Here is a 25,734-nt window from a genome sequence, read left to right on the forward strand (position 1 = left end):
TTTCAATATACCTCAATAACTCATCCGAAGTCACTAAAATTTAGCTAGAATTACCCTTGAGGTATATACATTTGATCAGGTCATTAACCAGCTTAAAAGAGCATGCCCCCTTAAGATAAAGTATTTAGCTCAAGTCACAAACCCTCCATAATCGAGCCTCTGCTTGTCTTTTCAGCCTCATTGCTCACTCCCCTTTGCTCTCCACTGAGCTACACTAAATGTCTTTCAGATGTTCAGTCAGGTTCTCTGAATGTTCTTCCCACCTGCTGTTCCCTCTACTTAGAACATTCTCCTCTTTTTTTCCTTTCCTGTTCCTGCCTCTGCTAATTCCTCTCACCTTCCAGTTCTTGCCTTTAAAATGACTCCCTTGGGGCGCCTGGGTGGCTCAGTGGGTTAAAACCTCTGCCTTTGGCTCAGGTCATGATCCCAGGGCCCTGGGATAGAGCCCCACATGGGGCTCTCTGCTCGGCAAGGAGCCTGCTTCCTCCTCTCTCTGCCTGCTTCTGCCTACTTGTGATCTCTGTCAAATAAATGAATAAAATCTTTAAAAAAATAAAATAAAATGACTCCCTGAGGGCCTTCCCTTAACCTAGTGAAAGCAGAGCCCCATTATGGGTTTCCACAGGACAATGAATATATTGTCATTATTTACTAAATACCTCTCTCTATCTTGGGCCATACTATAAGCCAAATGATAGCATGGATTTCTGTTTACTGCTGGATCACCGATAGTATATGTGCTGCCGAAGCGAGCACGCTGCTGGATCACCGATAATGACATAGTAGGCCTCCAAAGAGATATTCAATTACTAAATTAATCGATTCAGTTATACTACATCATAGAGTAGTACTACAATTAGCATGCAGATCATAATTTTATTTTATTGTTTCATATTTATTATACATAGGGAATTATTAGATAAGCTATAAAGGTGAATAGGCATTATCTTTTTTTTTTTAAGATTTTATTTATTTATTCATAAGAGACACAGAGAGAGTCGGAGGAGGAAGCAGACTTTCCAAGCAGCATGGAGCCTGATGTGGAACTCCATCACAGGACCCTGGGATCTGGATCTGAGCTGAAGGCAGGCGTTTAACCGACTGAGCCACCCAGGTGCCTAGCATTATCTATCCTTAAGAGGCATACAGCCTAGGGGCACCTGGGTGGCTCAGTCAGTTAAATGTCTTGGTGTGGGCTCAGGTCATGATCTCAGGGTCATGGGATCAAGCCCGAGCACAGAGCCTACTTGGGATTTTCTGTCTCCCTCACACACACAAAAAAGAGGTGCACAATCTAACAGTGGCAATTAGCTCTCTTCTTGGACTAGAGGACATAAAGTGAAAACTTCTAAAAGAAAGAGAGTACAGGGGCGCCTGGGTGGCTCAGTGGGTTGGGCCGCTGCCTTCGGCTCAGGTCATGATCTCAGGGTCCTGGGATCGAGTCCCGCATCGGGCTCTCTGCTCAGCAGGGAGCCTGCTTCCCTCTCTCTCTCTGCCCGCCTCTCCATCTACTTGTGATTTCTCTCTGTCAAATAAATAAATAAAATCTTTAAAAAAAAAAAAAAAAAAAAGAAAGAAAGAAAGAGAGTACAATACTTCAATACTTCATGGAAGAAATGCTATTTAAATTATCTTGACACATAATTTTATAAAACTATACATTAAACAGCAATGGGATTTCAAAACACCATTAGCATATTTTCAAGTTACCAAACTGGTAAGATTTACTTATTCATTTATTCTCTTGGCAAAATTTACTGAGTACCTCCAGTATCCCATTCACCCTTCTATGTGCTAGAAACAAAGCAAGAAACAGAAAAAATACTCAACCTGATGGTGCTCACAAGCTGGAGGGATTTTTTCCTCAAGAGACAAATATTTACACAATCTATAAAAAAAACTTCTGAGGATTTCTGAGTTCATAATTCTTACTAAAACATGCCTTTTATCAAACCATCCATTTTAGGAAACTAAAAAGATCTTCATAGATTAAGCAAGCAGACAACATATGTCTAGGTTAGAATACAAAGATGTTTCCAGAAGAAAGATTTAAGAAACATTGTTTCTGCATCTCTAATAACACCTTCCCCAAAGAATAAACACTATCCAGGTGTCAATAACACCCACAAACAGCTTATCAGTTTTCTCCTACTTTGAGATGCTAAAGGCAAACTGCAGGATTCATGTAAAGAAACGTATTTCCGGGCGCCTGGGTGGCTCAGTGGGCTAAGCCGCTGCCTTCGGCTCAGGTCATGATCTCAGGGTCCTGGGATCGAGTCCCACATCGGGCTCTCTGCTCAGCAGGGGCCTGCTTCCTTCCCTTCCCCTCTCTCTGCCTGCCTCTCTGCCTACTGTGATCTCTCTCTGTCAAATAAATAAATAAAATCTTTAAAAACAAAAAAAAGAAAGAAAGAAACGTATTTTTTTTTTTTTTAAGATTTTATTTATTTATTTGACAGAGAAATCACAAGTAGATGGAGAGGCAGACAGAGAGAGAGAGGGAAGCAGGCTCCCCGCTGAGCAGAGAGCCCAATGCGGGACTCGATCCCAGGACTCTGAGATCATGACCTGAGCCGAAGGCAGCGGCCCAACCCACTGAGCCACCCAGGCGCCCCAAGAAACGTATTTTCAAGAGGCTATTATTGTTTGACATCACGGACATAATGCTGAACTTCGTTAGGACAATATAATGTTTAAAAATCTCCTTGGCTTGGCACCTGGGTGGCTCAGTCAGTTAAGCATCTGCCTTCAGCTCACAGCAGGATCCCGGGGGGTCCTAGGATCACACCCCGTTTCGGGCTCCCTGCTCAGTGGGGAGCCTGCTTCTCCCTCTCCCTCTGCCTGCCACTCTCCCTGCTTGTGCTCTATCTCCCTATCAAATGAATAAATAAAATCTTTAAAATAAATAAATGACTAGGGGTTGCTTGGGTGGCTCAGTGGGTTAAGCTTCTGCCTTCGGCTCAGGTCGTGATCTCAGGGTCCTGGGATGGAGCCTCACACCGGGCTCTCTGCTCAGCGAGGAGCCTGCTTCCCGCCCCCACCCCCACCCCACCTGCCGGCCTCTCTGCTTACTTGTGATCTCTGTCAAATAAATAAAATCTTTTTATAAATAAATAAATAAATAAATGACCAAATTAAAAAAAAATTTTTTTAATTAAAATCTCTTTGGCTTGGGCGCCTGGGTGGCTCAGTAGGTTAAAGCCTCTGCCTTCGGCTCAGGTCATGATCCCAGGGTCCTGGGATCGAGTCCCACATCGGGCTCTCTGCTCAGCAGGGACCCTGCTTCCTCCTCTCTCTGACTGCCTCTCTGCCTACTTGTAATCTCTGTCTGTCAAATAAATAAACAAAATTAAAAAAAAAAAATCTCTTTGGCTTAATCTGTCCTGATTTTAGATTTTGTATTTCCTAGGCGGTATCTGATGACTGTCATTTCAGTGGGGTATGAAATTGAAAGGTTTGAAGGAGAAAAGAAATATAATAAAACAGACAACTTGAAATCCCAAAGTGATTAAGAATGTTTACAAATGTAATTAACTGTGTGTGCATCTATCTACACCCACGTGTCTCTTTATGTTAACAGAGGGAGAAGTGGTAGGGGAAAACTTGGAATGAAAGTCAGGAAACTGAGGCTTTGGGCCCATCTCAACCACTAATTAATCCTGTGACCCAGAGTCATTTGATGTTGCTCTCCTTCATTCCTTCATCTGAGAAATTATACGTGAGACCAGATAAACTTGGAAGTACCAGGCCTAGAGACAATGACGTCATTGACCATTAACGCAATTCTCAGGTCTTAACATCGCAGGCCTTCTATAAATGAATGCAGAATTTAATTAGAAAATAATGCTCATAAAAATCTAACATGAAGATACACTGTCATGTCAGGACATCTACATATTAAAAATGAACCCAGCTAATCAACAATTCCTAACACAGGAAGAACCAGAATACAAGCTCTCTTCACAACATTTTTCCTTCTTCCCCTAGTTGTGAATCACTGTTTATATTCTCAGCAAATTAAATCACCAACCTTCCTTCATTACCTTCCAAACTACTAAAGTTCCTAAGTTCCTAAGCTAACTTGCTCTAAAATTAAATCTCAGGAAACTAATGGTTGGTCTGCTGAAAAATGCAACCAGAAATGTCAATTTCATTCTGCAAAGAGTAACCCCCATAGTGTAAAAGTGGACACGAGGCAACTGAAATTATTCTTAGCAAATAAATTTAATTTAGAACTTCTGATGGGGCGCCTGGGTGGCTCAGTGGGTTAAAGCCTCTGCCTTCAACTCAGGTCATGATCCCGGGGTCCTGGGATCGAGCCCCTCATTGGGCTCCCCCTCTCTCTCTGCCTATCTGCCTCTCTGCCTACTTGTGATCTCTGTCTGTCAAAAAAAAAAAAAAAAGAAAGAAAGAAAAGAAAAAGAACTTCCAAAAGGCTCTTGATAGCATAATCTAACATGAGAGAACTTGAATGAAAAGAGTCAACAGAAGCTTATCAGTGAAAAACCAAAGTCAATTAATCTTTTTTACTTTATGAATATCTGGACATATTTCATTCTAATAACTACATCCAAATCCCAATATAATACTCTTTTGAAATGAAGATAACCAAAAGGTAATTAATTACACGATGGCTAACTCAAGAGTTGCAAAAGAAAGATATTCTTGAGGGTTACCCTAAAAACAAGCTTGGGGCATCTGGGTGGCTCAGTGGGTTAAAGCCTCTGTCTTCAGCTCGGGTCATGATCCCAGAGTCCTGGGATCGAGACCCGCATCGGGCTCTCTGATTGGCAGGGAGCCTGTTTCCTCCTCCCTCTCTCTGCCTACAAATAAATAAATAAAATCTTTAAAAAAAAAAAAAAAAAAGCTTAATAATAAATTTGGCACAACAGCAGCAGCATCTTTTATAAAAAATCCTAATCTATTTAAACAAGAGCAAGAAATCTTCTTTAAAAAAACGTATAAGTTTGGGGGGTGTGCCTGGGGGGTGTGCCTGGATGACTCAGTTGTTAAGTGTCTGCCTTCAGCTCAGGTCATGATCTCAGGGTCCTGGGATCAAGCCCCATATCAGGCTCCCTGATCATCAGGAAGCTGCTTCTCCCTCTCCCACTCCCCCTGTTGTGTTCCCTCTCTCCCTGGGTCTCCCTCTGTCAAATAAAATTTAAAAATTAAAAATTAAAATTAAAAATGTGTAAGTTTGTTATTTTTACTTTCTGATAAAGATGAACAAAAACTTATTTAGGAAACGTTAATATCTTACCAATGAAAATGCAATCTAGGTGAGGGAATAGAGTTAGTGATGTTTCTGTTGAGCTATCATCCAAATGTCACACTGATTTTTCTCATTGGCAGATGATCCAAGGTTCCCTATGTCCCTTAAAACTTCCTGTGGCAGTATACCGTGCCTAGAAATCCCATCTAACACTGAAATTATGGACTCAGAAATGGTTTTCTAAGAAACTGTATGGATAGGACATGGTAAGACCTTCAAGGGCAAGAAAATATGAATGAATGGCGCTAGTGTGGTGAATGTAACTCGGGCATTGGATTACCTGGGACAATGGTGTCCTATCATGACCTTGCATGATGGTACTAAGTATGCAGTGATACTATATATTATAAAGCCCTCTACAATGCACCTCATGTACATAAGTTCAATATTTATAGAGCAACTAGAAATGGGCCAGGCTTTATTAATACAAAGACTAATGAGGCACAGTCCCTGACCTCACAAAGTTTTCCCAGAGAAGAATTATAAGTACAATAATGTTACAAATCACAGCTGAAGTTACTATGAGACCACATAAAACAGATGCCTCATTAAGCTTGGTAAGCAAGGACTTCTGAGCAGAGAGATTTAAAAGAAAGAAATGAGTCAGGAAAGAGTAAATTCAAGAGTAAGGTAGGTACTGATAATTGGGGTAAAATTCAAGAGTAAGGTAGGTACTGATAAGCAAAGACACGGAGGAAAGGGAACAGCATGGCTCTCTATGTGGAATCAAAAGCAAGTCCAAGTACCACTGAATACACCATCCATAAACCAGTAAATCAAGAGAAAACTGGGGAAATAGATTGAAACTCTGAAGAGAGACTAGCATAACAAACTCGATTTTACCATCTAGTCCAGGGATTTTCCAACTATTTCAGAAGCCACACTATTGTTTGCCAGTAGAAGGCTGCCATAAGCTATCAACATGCAGGGTCTATAGAAAGAGCTAACAAGGTAAAGGGCAGTCCCCATCCTCAGCCCACATTATGCAAGTGCAGTTTGAAAACCACAACTGTGTTAACTTAAGCAAGGAAGTGATACAATAAGATTTACTCTCATCTTTTTTTTTTTTTTTTTTAAGATTTATTTATCTGAGGGGTGCCTGGGTGGCTCAGTCATTAAGCATCTGCCTTTGACTCAGGTCATGATCCCAGGGTCCTTCCCGAGATTGAGCCCCATATCAGGATCCCTGCTCAGCAGGAGGCCTGCTTCTCCCTCTCCCACTCCCCCTGCTTGTGTTCCCTCTCTCGCTGTGTCTATGTCAAACGAATAAATAAAATCTCTGAGAAAGAGAGTGCACGTACACAAAGAGGTACAGATAGTGGGAGAAGTAGACTCCCCCCTGAGCAGGGAGCCCGATGCAGAGCTCATTCCTAGGACCCTGAGATCATGGACCTGAGCTGAAGGCAGATGCTCAAGGGACTGACCCACCCAGACGTCCCAAGATCTACTCTCTTGATATAACACCCTGATGGATGTTAAGAGAATCGCTCTGGGCAGGACAGGACTGGAGGCACAGGTGGCAAAAGCCACAGAAAGAGATGAGGATATGAACCAGCATCATGGCAGTACAAATGGAAGAAGGGGGGTTAGTTTTGAGGACCATCAGAACACCCTGGTGAAGCTGAACTAAGCCCATGTATCACAGTATTACTTGATTCCAATTGGAAGATTTCCAGTATAGAGATCACTCACTCATCAATTTCTGAGGGAAGAAGCTATCTTTCCTATGTATTGTGTAGTAGCTTACCAAATATTTCCAGTCAACTTTCCTAAGTAACCAATGCTTAATGTTTTGTGTGTGTTTTTTTTAAGATTTTATTTATTTATTTGAGAAGGGCATGAGCAGGGAGGAGGGGGAGAGGGAGAAGCAGACTCCCAACTAAGCAGGGAAGCCTTAACTTCTTTAATAATAGCTTTTCTCATATTCAATATTTCAACCATCCATTAGATCTGGTAGGGCTTTTGAGGGATTTTTTGTTTGTTGGTGGGTTTTGTTTGGGTTTTTTTGCCTTTTACTATTAAAAAACACAACTATCTCCTATTCTAAAACACTTCTTTTCTTCAAGAGAAAACATAGTCAAAGAAGCTTTAAAAACAAAAAAAAAAAAAGCTCTAAAATAAGCATATGCCATTCCATATCCCTCATTTATTTCATTCTACATTACCTTTCAGGGCATTGCTGGAAAAATGACGTCAGCTGCTGCAAAAGTACCGGCCAGCAATCAGGTCTGTGTTCAAGCATAGTGATCAAAGGCTGAGGATGATTTCTGAAAAGCACAAAAAGTTACATAGGAAGCTGTGATTTCCAGATTGCAAATTCTCAATATCGAAATACAGCAACAAGAGCCAATGCCATCTAGAAACCTTTTTCCAGGATGCAAAACTACCATTTGTTGCAGAGTTGGGTGATTAGAACTAACATTCCTTTCCTCTACCTATTTTGCAGAAAAAAGAATCAACTTTGAGTCTCAGGGATCCAAATTAGAGCACAAAGTCGGCCACCCAGTAACCCTCGGACTTTGGTCAAGCTCTTGAATCCAGGAGCTCGGTCCTATCCATCTCCTTGGTTTCTCCATTCCTGGAAGGCTTGGGCCACCTCCTCTTCCTCTCTTTCCAAGTCTGGAAGGTTCTATTTCTTTTAACATTGCCTCAACTTATAAGCACTCTCTCCCTCCCAGTTCCTACTTACCCTGTTCTTCTGAGTGTGTGGCTCCATTCCCCCGCATATTTAAGGAAAAAGAAAACATTTCTCGGGGCGCCTGGGTGGCTCAGTGGTTTGGGCTGCTGCCTTCGGCTCGGGTCATGATCTCAGGGTCCTGGGATCGAGCCCCGCATCGGGCTCCCTGCTCCGCAGGAAGCCTGCTTCCCTCTCTCTCTCTCTCTCTCTGCCTGCCTCTCTGCCTACTTGTGATCTCTGTCTGTCAAATAAATAAATAAAATCTTTAAAAAAAAAAAAAAAAAGAAAACATTTCTCCCATCTCAAAATAAACTCTCCAAACTGAAAATTCTTAAAATTTCTATTGAACAAGAATGAGAATTTTTATTTGGGCTACATCCATTAAGATACCTAAAGAGGGGGTACCTGCATGACTCAGTTTGTTATGATCCCAGGATCCTGGGATTATTAGTCATTTTTAGTCATTAGTCATTTTTAAAAACTCTTCCAGCAATTCTAACATGTTGCCAGGGCTGAGAACCACTACAAGGAAAAAAAAAAAACAGAAGAGGGAGGTGAAGAGTCAGGAAGTTGTCGGATGTCTGGCTCTCTCTTAAACAGAAAAGCATAGCCCATCCTTCACATGGAAACTTTCACGGGAGGCACGGCTCTGACAAGACTCCACAGTTCCCGGGTATTACACCACCACCTCCTCCCACGCTCCTCAACCTCACCTGACCTACCAGGCACGAACGTCACTTCCTGCCACCCTCCTGTTTGTCACAGCACAGGCTATTTCTGACTGATCTGATGACTGCCATTGCTAAGGGATCACTCCAACGATTTCTGCCAACACTCAAAAATCCTATCAAAATCCTATTTCCAAGTTCCAAACTCTTTGGCACTGAAACCTACCTAGAATTGCTTCTACTCTAGTTGCCACAGATATTAACAAACAAATGTTACAGATCCTGACAGTCTCCCAGGAATGTCACATCAGTCAGACTTCAAAGGTTGAGACTTCAGTAGGTCATGTTCCAGGAAACACAAAGAAAAAGAAAAGAACAGCACCTGCTATCATTTTCGGTATAGGTTTGGCTCCTGCCAAGCACCACACTGAAAAAGTAACATCCCATAGGCCCATCCGTTAATCCTCCACTTAATGGTGGCATTTATGACTATTTAAGAAGAAAACCCAACAAGTTATCACATCATTATGTATTATCACACACTGTGTGTGATCATAAAGCACTTACATGCTTTCCAATACTCTTCCCTTGTAAGTCATTCCTTCCTCCAACTCGCTCCTCACCACCCACCTCCCTGCAAAAAAACCTCAAGTATCTACTGTTTTGGTGGGTTGTTTTGTTTTGTTTTCTATCTACAGTTTAAAAACTTTTGTCCAAATTAAATCAGGTCAACAGAAATAAGAGGTAGCAATTTTTTTTTTCAAGATTTTATTTATTTGTCAGAGAGAGAGGGAGAAAGAGAAAAAGCAGGGAGGGGCGCCTGGGTGGCTCAGTGGGTTAAAGCCTCTGCCTTCGGCTCAGGTCATGATCCCAAGGTCCTGGGATCGAGCCCCGCATCGGGCTGTCCGCTCCGCGGAGAGCCTGCTTCCTCCTCTCTCTCTTTCTGCCGGCCTCTCTGCCTACTTGTGATCTCTGTCTGTCAAATAAATAAATAAAATCTTTAAAAAAAAAATTTAAAAAAATAATAAAAGAAAAAGAAAAAGCAAGGAGAGTGGCAAGCAGAGGGAGAAGCAGGCTCCCCAATGAGCAAGAAGCCCAATACAGAACTTGATCCCAGGACCCTGGGATGATGACCTGAGCTAAAGGTAGATGCTTAACCACCTGAGCACCCAGGTGTCCCAGAGGGAGTAATCTTTTTTTTTTTTTTTTTTAAGGTTTTATTTATTTATTTATTTATTTGAGAGAGAGAGCATGAGAGAAGAGAAGGTCAAAGGGAGAAGCAGACTCCCCATGGAGCTGGGAACCTGATGCGGTACTCCAGGATCATGACCTGAGCCAAAGGCAGTCGCTTAACCAAATGTGCCACCCCTGCGGGAGTAATTTTAAAGTAGGATCAGAAATGCTGCACATACACCCAATATAATTTCACTTCTACTTCACTGGGATTGTGGGAACCACTCTAGCTTTGTTGCATGAAGCTGAAGACCTGTTTTGCTAAACACTGGATTCAAGAAAGTCTATTTAGTATCTCAGGCATAAACATTAAAGACAAGACAAAGTAGAATATAGGAGAATAGGGATTATCCAGATGAATTACTGATTTAGACTAATTTTTCCAAAAAATTGATTACATCAGATCCAAGTACAAATACTGCAGAGAATAATACAAAATACTGATTCCAAGAAACTCTCTTGAGGCAGAAGGGAAGTCCAAAATAAGAACACTGAATCTTACTAGCAATTAACATTGGATAATATTATACTATTTCAATTGAATACAACTAACCTAAAATCAATTTTAATTGGCAAGATTTTGTTTTACTACTTTGAGCATAATGAAGCAAAGAGCTAAATTCTCCCATGTGAATCATCAAATTGGTATGTGAATACAAATATAGAAAGCTTAACAGAATGAATGCATTTTCTAATTCAATATACTTTATGGTACAACTGCCATGCATGAAGTTTTCTCAATCTTCGCACTACCACTATTTGGGGTCAGAGAACTCTTTCGGGGGTTGTCCAGTGCACTGAAGGATATTTAGCGGCATTCTTGCCCTCTACCCACAAGATGTTAATAGCATTCAATGTAGTTATGACAGTCGAAAATGTCTCCAGACATTACCAAATGTCCCTGGGGGGAAAACTGCCCCCTGGTTAAGAACCACTGCATTACTGTAAAATGACAAGCACTTAGGAGAGGCACAAAACTGATTAAACCATGGTACCATCCCAGAGCTATTTAAAAAAAAAAAAGAAGACTTGATTCCACCTTCACCCTTCTTTGCAATGAACCAAAGCAATCGATCATACTCAAAATTGTAAGTTTCTTATGGAAATATAGTCCTCAAATATTAACATTAGGTGCACAAGGCTAACACAATACAGCAGAAACTCCAGAATTTTAAAGGGAAAACTAATGGAAAATTATTCCTTTGCAAAATACAGAATCATGTTCCAAAATAAACAATATTCAATAATATACCTACTAATTTGGGTATGATAGAAAATAGTTATTTTCCCATTTAAAATATTATCATTGGAACATTTAAGACGTCATAAGGGTAAGTGTAATTCATTCTTGATGCATGTGGGGATTATTAAATTTATGGATTATTCAAGATTTCTCTTTTCCTTCTCCTTCTCATTCACTGCTCCTTCTCATTCACTGCCACTCCACTTCATTCAAGTATATCCAACTGAGAAAGGTCAAGGTAAATGGAAGGGTCCATAGTTTAAATAAGTCACCTCTGCTCTTCATTAGAAGCACTGCTGATCAAAAAAAGAATGTGTACGAAAGAACATCAAGCAAAATTTCACTTCAATTAAGTGAAATTTTAAGGTTAAGCAGTTATAACTGCTACTCAAGTTATTTAAAAAGTTGACTATAATACTTTATTCAAAATGATAGATGGGTTGACCCTACAATCAACCTGATCACTTGTAAAATTAATAATGGCAGACAATAAGCTATGCAAGTTGTGAGTAACAAACGTAATAGTGGGACACAGTCATCATTATTATTTATAGAAGCAGTGCCTACCTAGCATCAGTGGAATCACTTACTGTTAGGCTGCCACAATCCTATCTCAGGAAAAACTGCCAGTAGAGAGGTAGAGGGAAAATAGTGAAGGGAAAGTAAGGAACTGAGAGGGTCAGGAGTTCCAGATTGACATTGAGGTTCTGCAACAAACCACGTGATCTCAGGCAAGAGAATTAACCTCTCTTGGGCAAAGTTCTTCATCTGTAAAATGAAGACATCAGACTAAGAACGTTCCAGTTCTAAAGATATACAACCCAAGGGACCCATTAAAGCCCTTACCTTCATACTGCTCCAGACTAGAGGTAGGGCCAAACCCTGGAAAGGCAGAAAGCAATACAGAAGACTCTCAACTGTTAATAATTCTAGGCCAAGTTTAGGTGGCTCTAAGCCCAATGTTCAATAAAATCTAAACCTCACAAAGGAGTCTACTTTTATTTTTAATTTTTTAAGATGCTATTTATTTGCTTGAGAGAGAGAGAAAGAGCATGCACACAGAGGGATAGGAAAAGTAGATTCCCCACTGAGCAGGAAGCCCGATGAGGGAATGGATCCCAGGACCCAGGGATCATGACCTGAACTGAAGGCAGATGCTTAACCCCCAGAAGGAGCACAAATTTTTAAGTCGGAATTTCCCAACTCCTGAGACTTCCAATAGATTCTGCCTTCCTCTTAAAAGAGAAGACCACTGTTTCTAAAGGTTAAAATCAATACAAACCAGGCTATCTGGTCACCCTTCATTGGCCTCAAGTGCCTCTGCTCTCTCCCTCACCGTGTGGTTTTTGTTTCTGCCATGGAGGAACCGATTTGTCCTCCGTTCTTTGGCACCTTCCCATTTCATGATTTATAAATGTCTTAAATGCCATTGTAAGTAACGCCTTTCCATTGTACTGAGCACACGGAATACTCCATCAACATGGTACTGTCCTGATTCTCTGGCAGGTGGGTCTGTTTCTTAAACCAGAGGAGAAGCTGTCTGAAAGCTGGATCTGTCTTACTCTTGTTAAGTTTCCCTCTTGCTGCTGAGGCACAACTACAATAAATGTAACACACACACACAGGCTCTCCCCAAAGCACCTTTTCAAACTCTTTGCCTGGATCGTGAAAAACCAACGTCTCACAGTGCCTCTAGTACGCGGTTTCTAAGTCCACATTGTTCAGGGATAAAACACACAGAGGAAGCTCGCAGAGTTGGTACCTAATACTCGAGTCCTCCCCACCCTTTAATAATATTGTCAACAACACAGCGCGGTACAGGCATCCTAACAGAACTGAGTCGGGGCAGGAAGGAATGATAAACGCGCGGTTCCGCTAGACTAGCACCGAGGCAATGACAGAATAAGGTATGTAACTAGATTCACCTTTCCAAGTATAAATACATCAATCTTAATAGAAAAGAGGGAGTAAAAAAAAAAAAAGTCATCTTGCGGTAGGCAAATCAAAAAGCAAAAGTTATTTGTAACCTTTAGGTCACCTCAACCTTTCTGCTCTGTCGCTGAATACAGGAACGGGAGGATTTGATTTACATCATAAATTCAGCGATAGACACAGATTGCCTTTTCTGTGTGAGGAAACAATGCCTACAGTCACCATGCATTTTCATGTATGCAGCTGTGACCCGGGCCCTTTCAGAAGCATAGCATAGCACTTACTACATCAAATATGCATTTTAAAAGCATTTCTCTACCTGCTCTGAATTTTGATTTGAAAGTGCTGGTTAGAAGCCAAAAAGGGATTAAAAAAAGTCCCACAGATTTTAAGATTAAAAAAAAAAAAAAGCCTAACAAGAATTTAAGATTCCACAATGAATGTGGACTAAAAAAGAAAAATTACACAATAATTGGGAATTATCCTGTCGCATTTTTAAGACACCTGTATTTTTCCTTTCCACATAAGCTACCAGGAAAAGAAAACTTCTGGAGCAAAAAGTATTTTAATGTGGACATGTGGATGAATTTTGACAAATCTATTTTCTTTGGGTCCATAAGGCAGAGGGGGAAAGTGTGAGATTTCTTCAAAAACATAGTTCATATTACAATTGATTCTGCCCTCATACTGAACCTTTTGCAGGATCCCTATTTTGAGAGGCAGGGTTTTAACAACAAAGGTGTGTGCCAACGTCAAAAGTTTAAAATTATTCTAGGTAGCAGAGTCGCGCAGCGGAAGCGTGCTGGGCCCATAAAATTATTCTAGGTAGAAGGTAATGACTGTGGGGAAACAAATACTTAGGGTTTCAAAACTTCTATTATTAAGTTAGCAGCCATGAGTGTAAAATATATATATATATATATTTATATATATATAAATATATAAAAATTTTTATATAATATATATATATAAATATATATAAATATATAAAAATAAATATATAAATATATATATATATGTATTTATGTATAAAAATAAAGTTGAATTAAATTTAAAAAATAGAGACAAGATAAATAGGCTGAGAAGGCCAGAAGGACATTTTATGCCCTTAAAGACAACGATCACCAAATTACCACAGCAATTTTTAAATTAAACATCTCACCTTTAGAAGAACTTAAAAGCACTTTCTAGGGGCAGTCGCTTAACTGGAAGACCATACAATATGTGTAGCTTATTCTTTAGGTGTGATTATAAATCCCAAGTGCAAACCCCAGGTGATTAGAACCATAAACTCTGAACAAAGACTTCCCTGGGTGGGAAAAAGGAGAGAAAAGAGGAAATGAAAACAGAAGCAAAACATGCAGTTCAACAGAAAGCATTAAACTGCAAAGAGCCAGATGGCCCTTGGAAAGTAATGGCTATGCTTCCCCTCTTACTGCCCTGGCTTCTTTCTTATCATTAACTCTGCTGGGCTTTCTCAGAGTCAGATCTAATGCTGATAATCCCTTCTTAACTTATATTCATTTTCATGATTTTTCTATAGAGATGTCCCTTTATCATTAAAGCAAGAATTCACAAGACGTCCGAAATGATACGCAAAATTTTAAGGACATGTATGTAGGTGTGTGTGTGGGTATATTTTCTAAGGAAGGATCAAAACTTTTATGAGATTCTCAAAGGTTCTTGCCTATACCCCCCCCTCCAAAAAATAGTAAATACCAGAGAATTAAAGTATAGGTAAGGTGATTACTGCAATTCAGGCTTGTTAAACTCCTGCTTTCAAAAAAACCTACAAAACACGATCTCCCCCCCCCCGCCAAAAAAAGGTTATATATGACATACCCCAAAATGGTAGTTCAGCAAGTACTGAAGTTTTTTGTAACTTCAGCAAAATTAAATATATTAATGTATTCTACTGGTTCCAATCCCTTATGGCAGCTAGACTTTGTAGTACAGATGATTTAATAATGGTGTCATGCTTATTTTATGCTAAATAAAACCAAACAGCTACATCTCAGGGGAATCCCTTTAGATAATATATTCACTTACTGAAATAATCAGCTCCCCCAAAAGCAAAATGTTCACTTTGACCCAAAAAAGAAAAAAAAAAGCTCCAGACGGTCAAGTTTTTAAAGAATTACAGGATTCCAAGCAACCTCATTAAGAAAAAGTAAATGTTAAAATAAAAAGAAAGAAAAGTAAATGTAATGTAATATAGAAACCTGCATAGAAATGAAAAACAAACACTACTCTTTAAAAAAATTTTTTTGTTTCAAGTTTTTATTTAAATTCTAGTTAACACATAGTGTAATATTCATTGCAGTAGAATTTAGTAATTCATAACTTGCATGTAACATTAATTACTCTTAAAGACTAAGGAGTTCATATCCATAACTTACGAAGAATAGCCTACCTCCTAAAATAAACGTAAAAGGCAAAAACACTAAAAATTCACTTGACTTGGTAAGCATACAAAAAGACTACAGAATAAATAAAATGTGGTATATCCATGCAATGGAATAATATTCAGCTATTCAATATAGATGAACCTTGAAAATATTATGCTAGGTGGAAAAAGAAAGGCATAAAAGGCCACATATCGTAGGGATTTCATTTATATAAAATGTCCAGAAGAGACAAATCCACAGATACAAAAAAAGTAGTGTTTTCCAGGGACTGGGTGTAAGGAATACTAGGGAATGACAGTTAATGAGGCTTCTTTTAGGGGGGGATGAACATGGGCTGGATTTAGATAGTGATCATTGTTAGACAACTTAGTGGATATAATATGAAACCGTATGGTTTAAAAAGATGAATTTTATGGTGTATAAATTATATCTCAAAAAAATGTATTAAAAAGTATTTCAGGAGTGCCTGACTGCCTCAGTTAGTGGGCAGATTAGATGCCTGATTTGGGGCTCATGAGTTCGAACTCCACATAGGGTATAGAGATTACTTAAATAAAACAAACATTAAAAAATTTTCAAATTTAATTCAGCCACATACTATCATAAATTTAGTTACCCTATTCTTGATTTTAGAAAAAAATTCATGTGTATCCTGTGAAGTACACCACCAACAGAAACAAACTAACCTGAATTTCCCTTACAAAAGAAGAAAGTTCAAATCAGAATCTCATTTATTATCTCAATACACCTGGTTGATTGCACCCATTTCTTTTTTAAGATTGTATTTATTTGGGGGGGGGGGGAACGACAAGCATGGGGAGTAGCAGAGGGAATGGGAGAAGCAGACTCCCCTCAAACAAGGAGCCCAATGTGGGACTCGATCCCAGAACCCCAGAATCATGACCCAAGCTGAAGGCAGACTCTGAACCGACTGAGCCACCCAGGTGCCACAATTACACTCATTCTTAAAAATGCAGATGTGGGAGGCAAGAGAGTTGTATCTTTTTCTAATCACTATGAAATACCATGATGTTGTTTGGTTATTTTAGCCTTTCATCCAATGATTCTTAAACCTATTTCCACATCTGAATCCCTGGAGACTTTTTAAAAAATATAGAGATTCTAGGTACGCACAGTGGATGACACCCAAGCTTTCTAAATCAGAATCTATACAACCAGTGCATTCCCGGGGATTCTTAGCATTTCCACCTCTCCATTGAAATCACCATTTTTTTTATTTTATTTATTTATTTGACAAAGAGAGAGATCACAAGCAGAGAGCCCGATGCGGGAATCAATCCCAGGACACTGGGATCATGACCCGAGCCAAAGGCAGCGGCCCAACTCACTGAGCCACCCAGGTGCCCTGAAATCACCATTTTGAAGGTATCACAGTGAAAATCAGTTGAGAGGTTGGGGGCGTAATGAGGAACAGTATATTTGCATGGTTCCAAGAGTCTTCTCCACAGATTGCATATTAGTTACAAGAGAAAAATGATTAACTCTACAGGAGAGAAACCATACATCACTCGGACGGGTAACCAAAACTAAAGTCACCACTGAAGGATACCTGGCTGGCTCAGTCAGTAGAGGCATGTGACTCTTGATTCTGGGGCCATGAGTTCAAGCCCCAAAATGGGCGTAGAGTTTATTTTTAAAAAATAATAATAATAATTTTTTTTTAATTAAAACCACCAGTTAGGGAGGAGATGAACATCAGTGCCTCCAGATATTCAGAGATGTTCAGAGATGGACACGGCATCACTTTTATAGATTTCTAAAATGTCAATGTCATGAAAAAGAAAGGAAGAGATTATTCCAAAATTTAAAAGACTAAAAAGATAGAACAACTAAAAGATCACAACATGTGATCCTAAATTAGATCTTACACACTAAAAATAAAAAGGTAAAATGTATAAAAGGATACTATGACAAAACTGGAATATGGACTATAGATTGCTATATAGATGTTAAATTTTTTCGGTATGATAACTATTCTCTGATTATATGAGAATACCCTTGTTCTTAGAAAATACACTGTTAAAGACATATAATCTACTCACCAATGTTTTTTAAGAATTATACAGAATAGACAGAATGATAAGGCAAATGTAGCAAAGTATTAAACTCATGAATCAGGGTAAATGGTATATGGGAGTCTTTTGTACTATTTGCACAATCTTTCTAGAACTTTGAAATTATTTCTAAAGAAGTTAAAAAGACAGACCTTCAAAACTTCCCACTACTCTTTAACTAAAACCCCAAGTCTTTGATGTGATCTTGTGTATCCTAGGCCACACCCCCTCTCCTGGCCTCCATCTTGGCCTCTCCCTCCCGTGAGCTCAGTCTCCAGCCACTGGGCCTCCCCTACACCAGCTCTCGCTCACAACAGCAGACAGCACGGAGGCACCTACCTCCACCCAGATCCGCAACACCCTTCCTGTGCTCTTCCCACAGCTGCCTCCATCTCATTCTTCAAAATGGGTAGAAGAGAAAACGCAGAAGGAGTTTCTTGCTGACAAAAAGCTAGTTATCAAAATTAAAACCAAGACTACATTTTGATGTCCTCAGCTACAAACTGGTCTTAGCCCACTGCGTCTCAGTCCTTCCCTGAGGACTCTCACTTTTCTTTGTTATGGACTGAGGGATGAATGTGTTTGCCTTAAGAACGGAGTGAAAAAGATCAGTATGAATTACAAAGTACTTCAGCTTTCAGGACACACATTTTTACGTTCTTAAAGTTAACTCTCCAGAGGCACCTGGGTGGCTCAGTTGGGTAGGTGTCTGCCTTCAGCTCGGGTCAGGATCCCGGGGAACTGGGATAGAGCCCCACATCGGGCTCCCTGCTCAGTGGGGAGCCTGCTTCTCCCTCTCTCTCTGCCTGCTGCTCCTCCTGCTTGTCCTCTCTCTCTCTCTCCTGTCAAAGGATAAATAAAATCTTTAAAAAAAAAAAAAAATGGGGGAGTCTGGGTGGCTCAGTGGGTTAAAACCTCTGCCTTCGGTTCAGGTTGTGATCCCAGGGTCCTGGGATCGAGCCCTATATCGGGCTCTCTACTCAGCGGGGAGCCTGTTTCCCCCCACTCACCTCTGCCTACTTGTGATCTCTCTCTCTGTCAAATAAATTTAAAAAAAAAAAATCTTTAAAAAAAAAATGAACTATCTAACTAAACTGAAGGACTAGAGTGTGCCTCACTAATCCGTTCAGGGTATAACCCTCCATTACCCTTGGCCTCTCCACCCATTCAGAGCACACCATCTGCCAAAAGCATTTAATATTCCCTCATTTCAGAAAGTACAGCTTGATGTTGATCAGACCAAACCTTTCCACAAATAAGATTCGTAACATTTGCTATGTGTACATGTCAGCCACCGTCTGGCACATCGGAATGGTGCACGCATTCCGGAACAAGCAGTCACTGCTCATGAATTCACAGCTCTTTCCTCACTTCAGCAAAAGGAAGAGAGATCTTGAAAAGATTGCCGTAATATGAATATGCAGAGGAAAAACGAAAGGCAGAAAAGCACATGATAAAATTGGGGGGACGGCATATTACAAAGCAACTAAGAAAATGAGCCTCCATGAATTGTAAAAACTCAGTTTAGTTATTCTTTCTCAAAACTGAAATCCTTGCTGCAGATCCATTCTCTGCTGTGCTTTCTCTATGGTCAATATTCGAGAATGGGTTTTGTTTTTTTTTTTAAGATTTTATTTATTTATTTGACAGACGGAGATCACAGAGAAGCAAGCAGAGAGAGAGTGGAGGAAGCAGGCTCCCATGACCCTGGGATCATGACCTGAACCAAAGGCAGAGGTTTTAATCCACTGAGCCACCCAGGTACCCCAATATTTGAGAATGTTTAAGTACCTTAAATATAACCGTGTTACAGGAAAATGGAGTTCAGGCTCCTGGGTGGCTCAGTTGGTTAAGCATCTGCCTTTGGCTCAGTTCAGGATCCCGGGGTCCTGGGATCAAGTCCCACATGGGGTTCCCTGCTCTGCAGGAAGTCTGCTTCTCCCTCTGACCCTCCCCCGTGTCATGCACGTGCTCTCTCTCTCTCTCTCTAATAAATAAAATCTTTAACAAAAAAGAAATAGAAAGAAAGAAAAGGAGGAAGAAAAATGGAGTTCAAGCTGACCAACAGAAAATCCAGACCAAACAAAAGGGGGAGAAGAAAGGTAAGCCTAAACTAGTGGATACATTAGCAGCAGTCTTTAAAAGGCAGGCTAGAGGGAGGGGCACCGGCTGGCTCAGTCAGTAGAGCATGCAACTCTTGATCTTGGGGTCGTGAGTTCAAGCCCCACATTGGGTGTACAGATTACAAAAATAAATAAATAAACCTTTAAAAAAGGCAATTATTATAAAAATTGTTCACAGGTAGAAAAGAGCTTCTAAGATTTTGAAAACGATTAAATGCCTAAAACAGGTCACAAAGCTGGTGCCCTTTGGATTGCCTCCTGTGAACAGATGTGTTTTGTCTGCCTACCCTGTATTTTTAAAAATCTGAATTGTTTTCCAGCATTCAGTGGTCAGGAGATTTCATATAAAATGTTATTAATACTGAAAGATCTGAAGGTCTAGCAACAATGAACCCCTATTGTCTCATTTCAACCACTGGCCAGCAGTTCTCCCTCCTACCAGCAGACTGGAAACCACCTACGAAGCTTTGAATAACCACCAATGCTTCAGGCAAACCCTCTAGTCCTTCTAGGAAAAGCCCAGGCACCTGTACATTTAAAAGCCCCTCAAGGCACCTGGGTGGTTCAGCCCTTGGGCATCTGCCTTCGGCTGGCATCATGATCCCAGGGTCCTGGGATCGAACCACTACGGGGGTTCCTGTTAGCGGAAGTCTGCTTCTCTTTCTGCCCTTCCCCTCCCCCCACCCCAGCAACCCCACCCGGCTTGTGTTCTCGCTCAAATAAATAAAATCTTAAAAAGATAATAATAATAAAATAAAACCCCTCAAAGGTCCTACTGTGAAGCCACAGTCAAGACTTGTGCACCTAGAGTTTCACACATGGCATATGCTAAGTATAAATGTGCTGTGGTGTTCCTCCAGCTAACCCCAACCTAAAAATCATCAGAGTTGAAGCCGCAGAGAGGCCCTCTGCCGGCTACTACTGCTCTTACTCTCTGTGTCAAATAAATAAGTAAAATCTTTTAAAAAAATAAAATAAACATCCCCATTTAATCTTAAGTCACAAAACTAAAGAAGGGTACAGCTGAGCAATATGAACTTTATCAGCCATACACACTCTAGTCAAACGTATCTCAAAGCACAGTCAGTTGACCACCTGTGCATCTCAATTTCGTTAAAAATGAAGGTTTCCGGTCATGTTCCAGACATACACATCATAAACTCTCAGCATGAGCTCCTGATGCACGGTAAACACTGAAAACCAGTGTTTCTTTTTTAAGAGAGCTGTGGAGGGCTCTCTTCCTTTCCTGCCTCAAATAAGCATCCACCATATGACCATGCAGAATAATCACTTGCAGGGGCCACAGAATTATTTCCTTGAACAGAGTGATGAAGTTTAAATCTCTTACATGGTCTCTTGCATTTGTACTTGGCTTGCCCTCCCTAGGCTATTTTTCCTTTAAAAATACTCTTTGGTTCTGATCTTGACCTCTCTATTGTCCGTGGCAGACATGGTTTGATGAACTCGGTGTCTTGGTGCTTAGTGGGAAACGGGCTTTTTGCCCCCCACCCCCACCCCGCAACAGGGAACAGAGGCAAGGAGACAGGATTAAGCCCCTCAATATCCCCCCTAGTGTATCCCCGAGGGGCTCCTTACGGCTTATATGTGGTACCTTTAAGCTCCCACAGCCCCAAGCAATATTTCTCAATTGTGAACCACAACTGACCTATATCCAGATCACTGAGCAGCTGGGTAAACATGCTGATTCCTAAGTCTGGTGCAAAGCCCACTGAATAAGATCTGTACTGTTAACAAGCTCCCTAGGCGCTTCTTTGGCACAGAACGTTTGAGAACCGCTGAGCTCTAGGCTCAACAAAGAGAATACCCTCTCTAGAGCTCCTTCCATGAAATTCACAGGAACCAGAGGAAGCCACGGGCTCAGGCTCTCATTTCCGGTCCTCACAGCACCCTCCCTTCCCTTCCACACTGGCATAACGTAAGCAAATTCAGCAACAATCCATTTAAAATAACTACATATTCTATTGTACTACAATTCAAATTAATTAGCTATCAGGCCAAAAAGAAGTGGAAAATGCGCAAACTCCAAAATTGTATGCAAACCAGGTCCTTAGTACCATAAAAAACACAGGGGAGTTTCATTCCCCAAAAGTTTGCAATTATTTGTCCTACTATTTCCATTGGAAATTTACCTTCTAGCATAATCAGAAAACGCCTCTCTGTGGAGTTCTGGGCTTCTCACAATCCTTTTATGCTTTCACACACAGCTCCTCAGTTGCTTCTCCAAAGCTGGAGGGTACTGCCAACCAACACGCCGCAAAGAAGGTTCGAAACAGCATGACAATTTCATGCCTGACTCAGGTAATCACAGCTCTCTTGAGGGGGGTCTGCTCTTCAGGCTCACCTCTCCTCTGTCCCCGGCATCCATGATCCCCCTCTTGGAGGAACTTAAGGCTCTTACACACTCAATTACACTCTCCTGATTTATAGTGCCAAACAGCCATTCACATAAGGGCTCTCCATAAACATTACCGGATTATGCCAACTCAGGTGATTGATTCTGGACCTCTCGGTGTGCCGCCACTCTAAAGACACAATTTATGTATCCAGTATGATTTTCAGCTCCTCAAACTGGGTTCCCTCTCCACACTTTGTACCCACTGTCTTCTAAAGAACTAGCAGAGAAAATGAATTATAAACCAGGAAAACAGGTGCAACGTGACAGCCGACTGAAGGCCTGGTCCTCACACAGGGTAAGAACAATCACTGGGAAAGGGAGGGTACCTCTAACCCTTCAGTTGGCAGAAAATCTCCCTTTACCGACATCTAAACCAGAGCTTCTTAAACGTTAAGGTGCCTGTGAATTACCTGCAAAATCTAAAAGGAACTCGGGTGCCGACACAGGTAGTCTGAGCTGGAGCTTGAGACCCCACTCTCCTACCAGGCTCCCAGGTACCGTCAACGCTGAGGCAGAGCTCCAATACCCATAATGTAGTGGGGGAAGGAAGGGTCAGCATCACCTGGGAGCTTGTTGCACGAGAATCCTGGGCCCACCTTAGCCCTAAAGAAAGAGAGTCGGCCATTCAACGAGGTCCCCCGCCATTAGCATGCACGTTAGAGCAGCAGACAGACCATCTTGCACTCACTGAATCAGAATCACTTGTGATCTTTTTAAGAACTACAAAAGCCCAGGCCTTAGGGCAGAGACTCTGATCCAGTTGATCTGGGGCATTTGATCATTCTGATGTTTGTTTTTAAGCACACCCAGGTGGTTCTAATAAGTGGCTAATGTTTGGAACCATTGAATTAAAAATACCCCACTGGGAGGACGGAAATAGGGAGTGACTAGAAGGGGCAAGGAATCTGGGGGGATGTGAAAGTGTCCTAAAATTGATTATGGCAATGGTTGCATAATTCTGTGAATATACAAAAAAGAAAACCCCACTGAGTTGTATACTTTGAATGGCTCAGTCCTGTGGTATGTGAATTATATCTCAATAAAACATATAAAATTTAAAACCTCAACGGTGTTCCTATTTTAAAATAAATAACTCCCACTAAACAATACAGTGAATTCTTTTCCCTCTCTTTTTTTGAAGATTTTATTTATTTATTTTTAGAGAGAGAGAGTGAACAAAAGCAAAGGGAGGGGCAGAGTGCGGGGAGAGAATCTTAAGTAAACTCCATGCTCAGCTGAACTCCAAGGGGAGCTCCATCTCAGGGCCCTGAGATCATGACCTGAGCCAACACCAAGAGTCGGACATTTACTCGACTTAGCCACCCAGACGACCCTGGATTTATCCTCTATCCTGGAACTCTGGCCCAAGAGTTTGAAATTCTTAAAACACACACACAGACACACACACACACACACGCACACAAATATTTCCATGATCTTTTTCTTAGGTTCAGTTCTGGTTAAGGCAATGGATGAGAGAGAAAGCTGAAATGAAAACCTTGTTATGTCACAGAGCACCACAATATGTAAGGGAAAAAAGGAAAGAAAAGCATATTTATAATTTTGGAAAAGTTTACTCCACATACCCTGAGTATCCAGGGTATTTTCTTTACTTTTCTTTTTTTAAATATTTTATTGATTTATAAAATATTTTATTTTATTTAACAGAGAGAGACAGAGAGATCACAAGTAGGCAGAGAGGTAGGCAGCGGGGTGGGGAAGCAGGCTCCCTGCTGAGCAGAGGACCAGATGTGGGGCTCAATCCCAGGACCCTGAGATCATGACCTGAGACGAAGGCAGAGGCTTAACGCACTGAGCCACCCAGGTGCCCCTCCAGGATATTTTCAAAAAAATAATTTTCATTTTGCTTCCCAATTCAAAAATAAATTAATTTTTGAATTAACTAATAAGTTAACAATGAATTAACTAATTCATTGTACTACATTCTTCCAAAATTTGTTTGAAGATATTCAAAAAAAGTTAAAAAAATACATAAAATGAAAATTTTCCCTTATTAAAAAGTCAGCTTCAACTCTCAATAATGTACTCAATAGGGACGACTGGGTGGCTCAGTTGGTTGGACGACTGCCTTCGGCTCAGGTCATGATCCTGGAGTCCCGGGATCGAGTCCCACATCGGGCTCCCAGCTCCACGGGGAGTCTGCTTCTCTCTCTGACCTTCTCCTCGTTCATGCTCTCTCTGTCTCTCTCTCAAATAAATAAATAAAAAATCTTTAAAAAAAATAATAATGTACTCAATAAAAAAGATCATAAATAGGGGCACCTGAGTGGCTCAGTTGGTTAAGTAGCTGCCTTCAGCTCAGGTCATGATCCCAGGGTAGAGGGATCGAGCCCCAAATCAGACTCCCTGCTCAGTGGGGAATTCACTTCTCCCTCTCCCTCTCCCCCCCGTTCATGTGCTCCCTCTCTCTAATAAATAAATAAAATCTTTTTTTTTTCTTTAAAGATTTTATTTATTTGCGAGAGAGAGCACTAGAGTGCACAAGCAGGGGGAGCAGCAGGCAGAGGGAAAAGCAGACTCCCCACTGAGCAGGGCTTGATCCCAGGATTCTACCACATACACCAGTTACATGGCATCTTCTGGGGCACTCTGCTCACTAAGTAGGAGCCCTTCTCTTAACAAACGGCTTTCTGGAACCTTCAAGGCAATGGTTAGGGTCAACTTCAAAAGAAAGTACAATGCCTTCCCTTGTCCAAACTTCTCAATAAAATCCAGTGTATTTAAAAAAAAATAAAATTGTTGCTATGGGTATTTTCTTTTTAACATAACTCTACCATGTTACATTATATAGATGACAAAGAAAAGACAAATCAATGCTCCTACCTACTAAGCTTGACGTGAGTATTAACCCTTAAATAGTCTATTACTATTTATAGTACCCTCCTACCTAACCTAAACCCCTCCTGCTTTCAGGATATCTGCTCTATTCACTCTTCAGTTTTCATAGTATTGGGAAGATGGTTATAAATATCCCAGAGCAGAAAGAATGTGGGGTAACAGATTCCAATTCCAAGGAAGCAACCCTGAAATCCATAATGGTGATATCAGCATGTTTTCAACTCTATCTCCATCTTCTATGTCTTTGAATTACTAACTTCCTGAGAGGTCCAACACCCACCATCACTGTTGAATTAAATAATTTGTCATTGATTAGCATATCTGTTCATAACTTCATTAATAATTCACACACACACACACACACAAATTGTTTTAAAGGAGAAACAGCATACCTAATAGTATACAAATTCCGAATATTCTTCTCCCCTCCTTGTCCTTCCTTAAAAGCTTGCATTTGTAATAATTTCATAATGGCTGTTATCAGGCCATGTGTATTCCTGTAAAGAAATACAACAACATGTTAAATGCTATAGATATAAAGTGAATATTCTAATCAGGTACTTACATCTACCATTTTTAAATAACTGAACACTTGCCACCCACACTGAACAGTAACCGCCCACATGCAGCCCCCTCATTCTACCACGCAGCCAAGAGGCCTGAAGGTAGATAGCTCTCAACCCACACATTTAAAAGAGAAGAAGTGGAACCAAGGAATCAAACCACCCACCTATCAATCACCTCTCTACACTTGGGGGGTATCAATCAGGAAAAAATAAACATTAGCCCACATAATTGCAGGTGGTGACCACATCAGTTACCCATACT

General features: G+C 40.7%; 1 protein-coding gene across 2 annotated transcripts in view; it reads right to left on the bottom strand.

Annotated features, from left to right (window-relative positions):
• FOCAD (focadhesin) overlaps positions 1-25,734 on the bottom strand; it is a 314,072-nt gene that overhangs the window by 233,021 nt on the left and 55,317 nt on the right. For both annotated transcript variants that reach the window (XM_059143295.1, XM_059143296.1), the window contains 2 exons: positions 25,299-25,403; positions 7,438-7,539 (listed from right to left, as the gene is read on the bottom strand). In XM_059143295.1, coding sequence (XP_058999278.1) covers positions 7,438-7,539; positions 25,299-25,403 — 207 coding nt within the window. The remainder of the gene's footprint in view (positions 1-7,437; positions 7,540-25,298; positions 25,404-25,734) is intronic.

This window comes from Mustela lutreola, chromosome 12 (genome assembly GCF_030435805.1).
Source record: "Mustela lutreola isolate mMusLut2 chromosome 12, mMusLut2.pri, whole genome shotgun sequence".
NCBI classification, from domain to species: Eukaryota; Metazoa; Chordata; class Mammalia; order Carnivora; family Mustelidae; genus Mustela; species Mustela lutreola.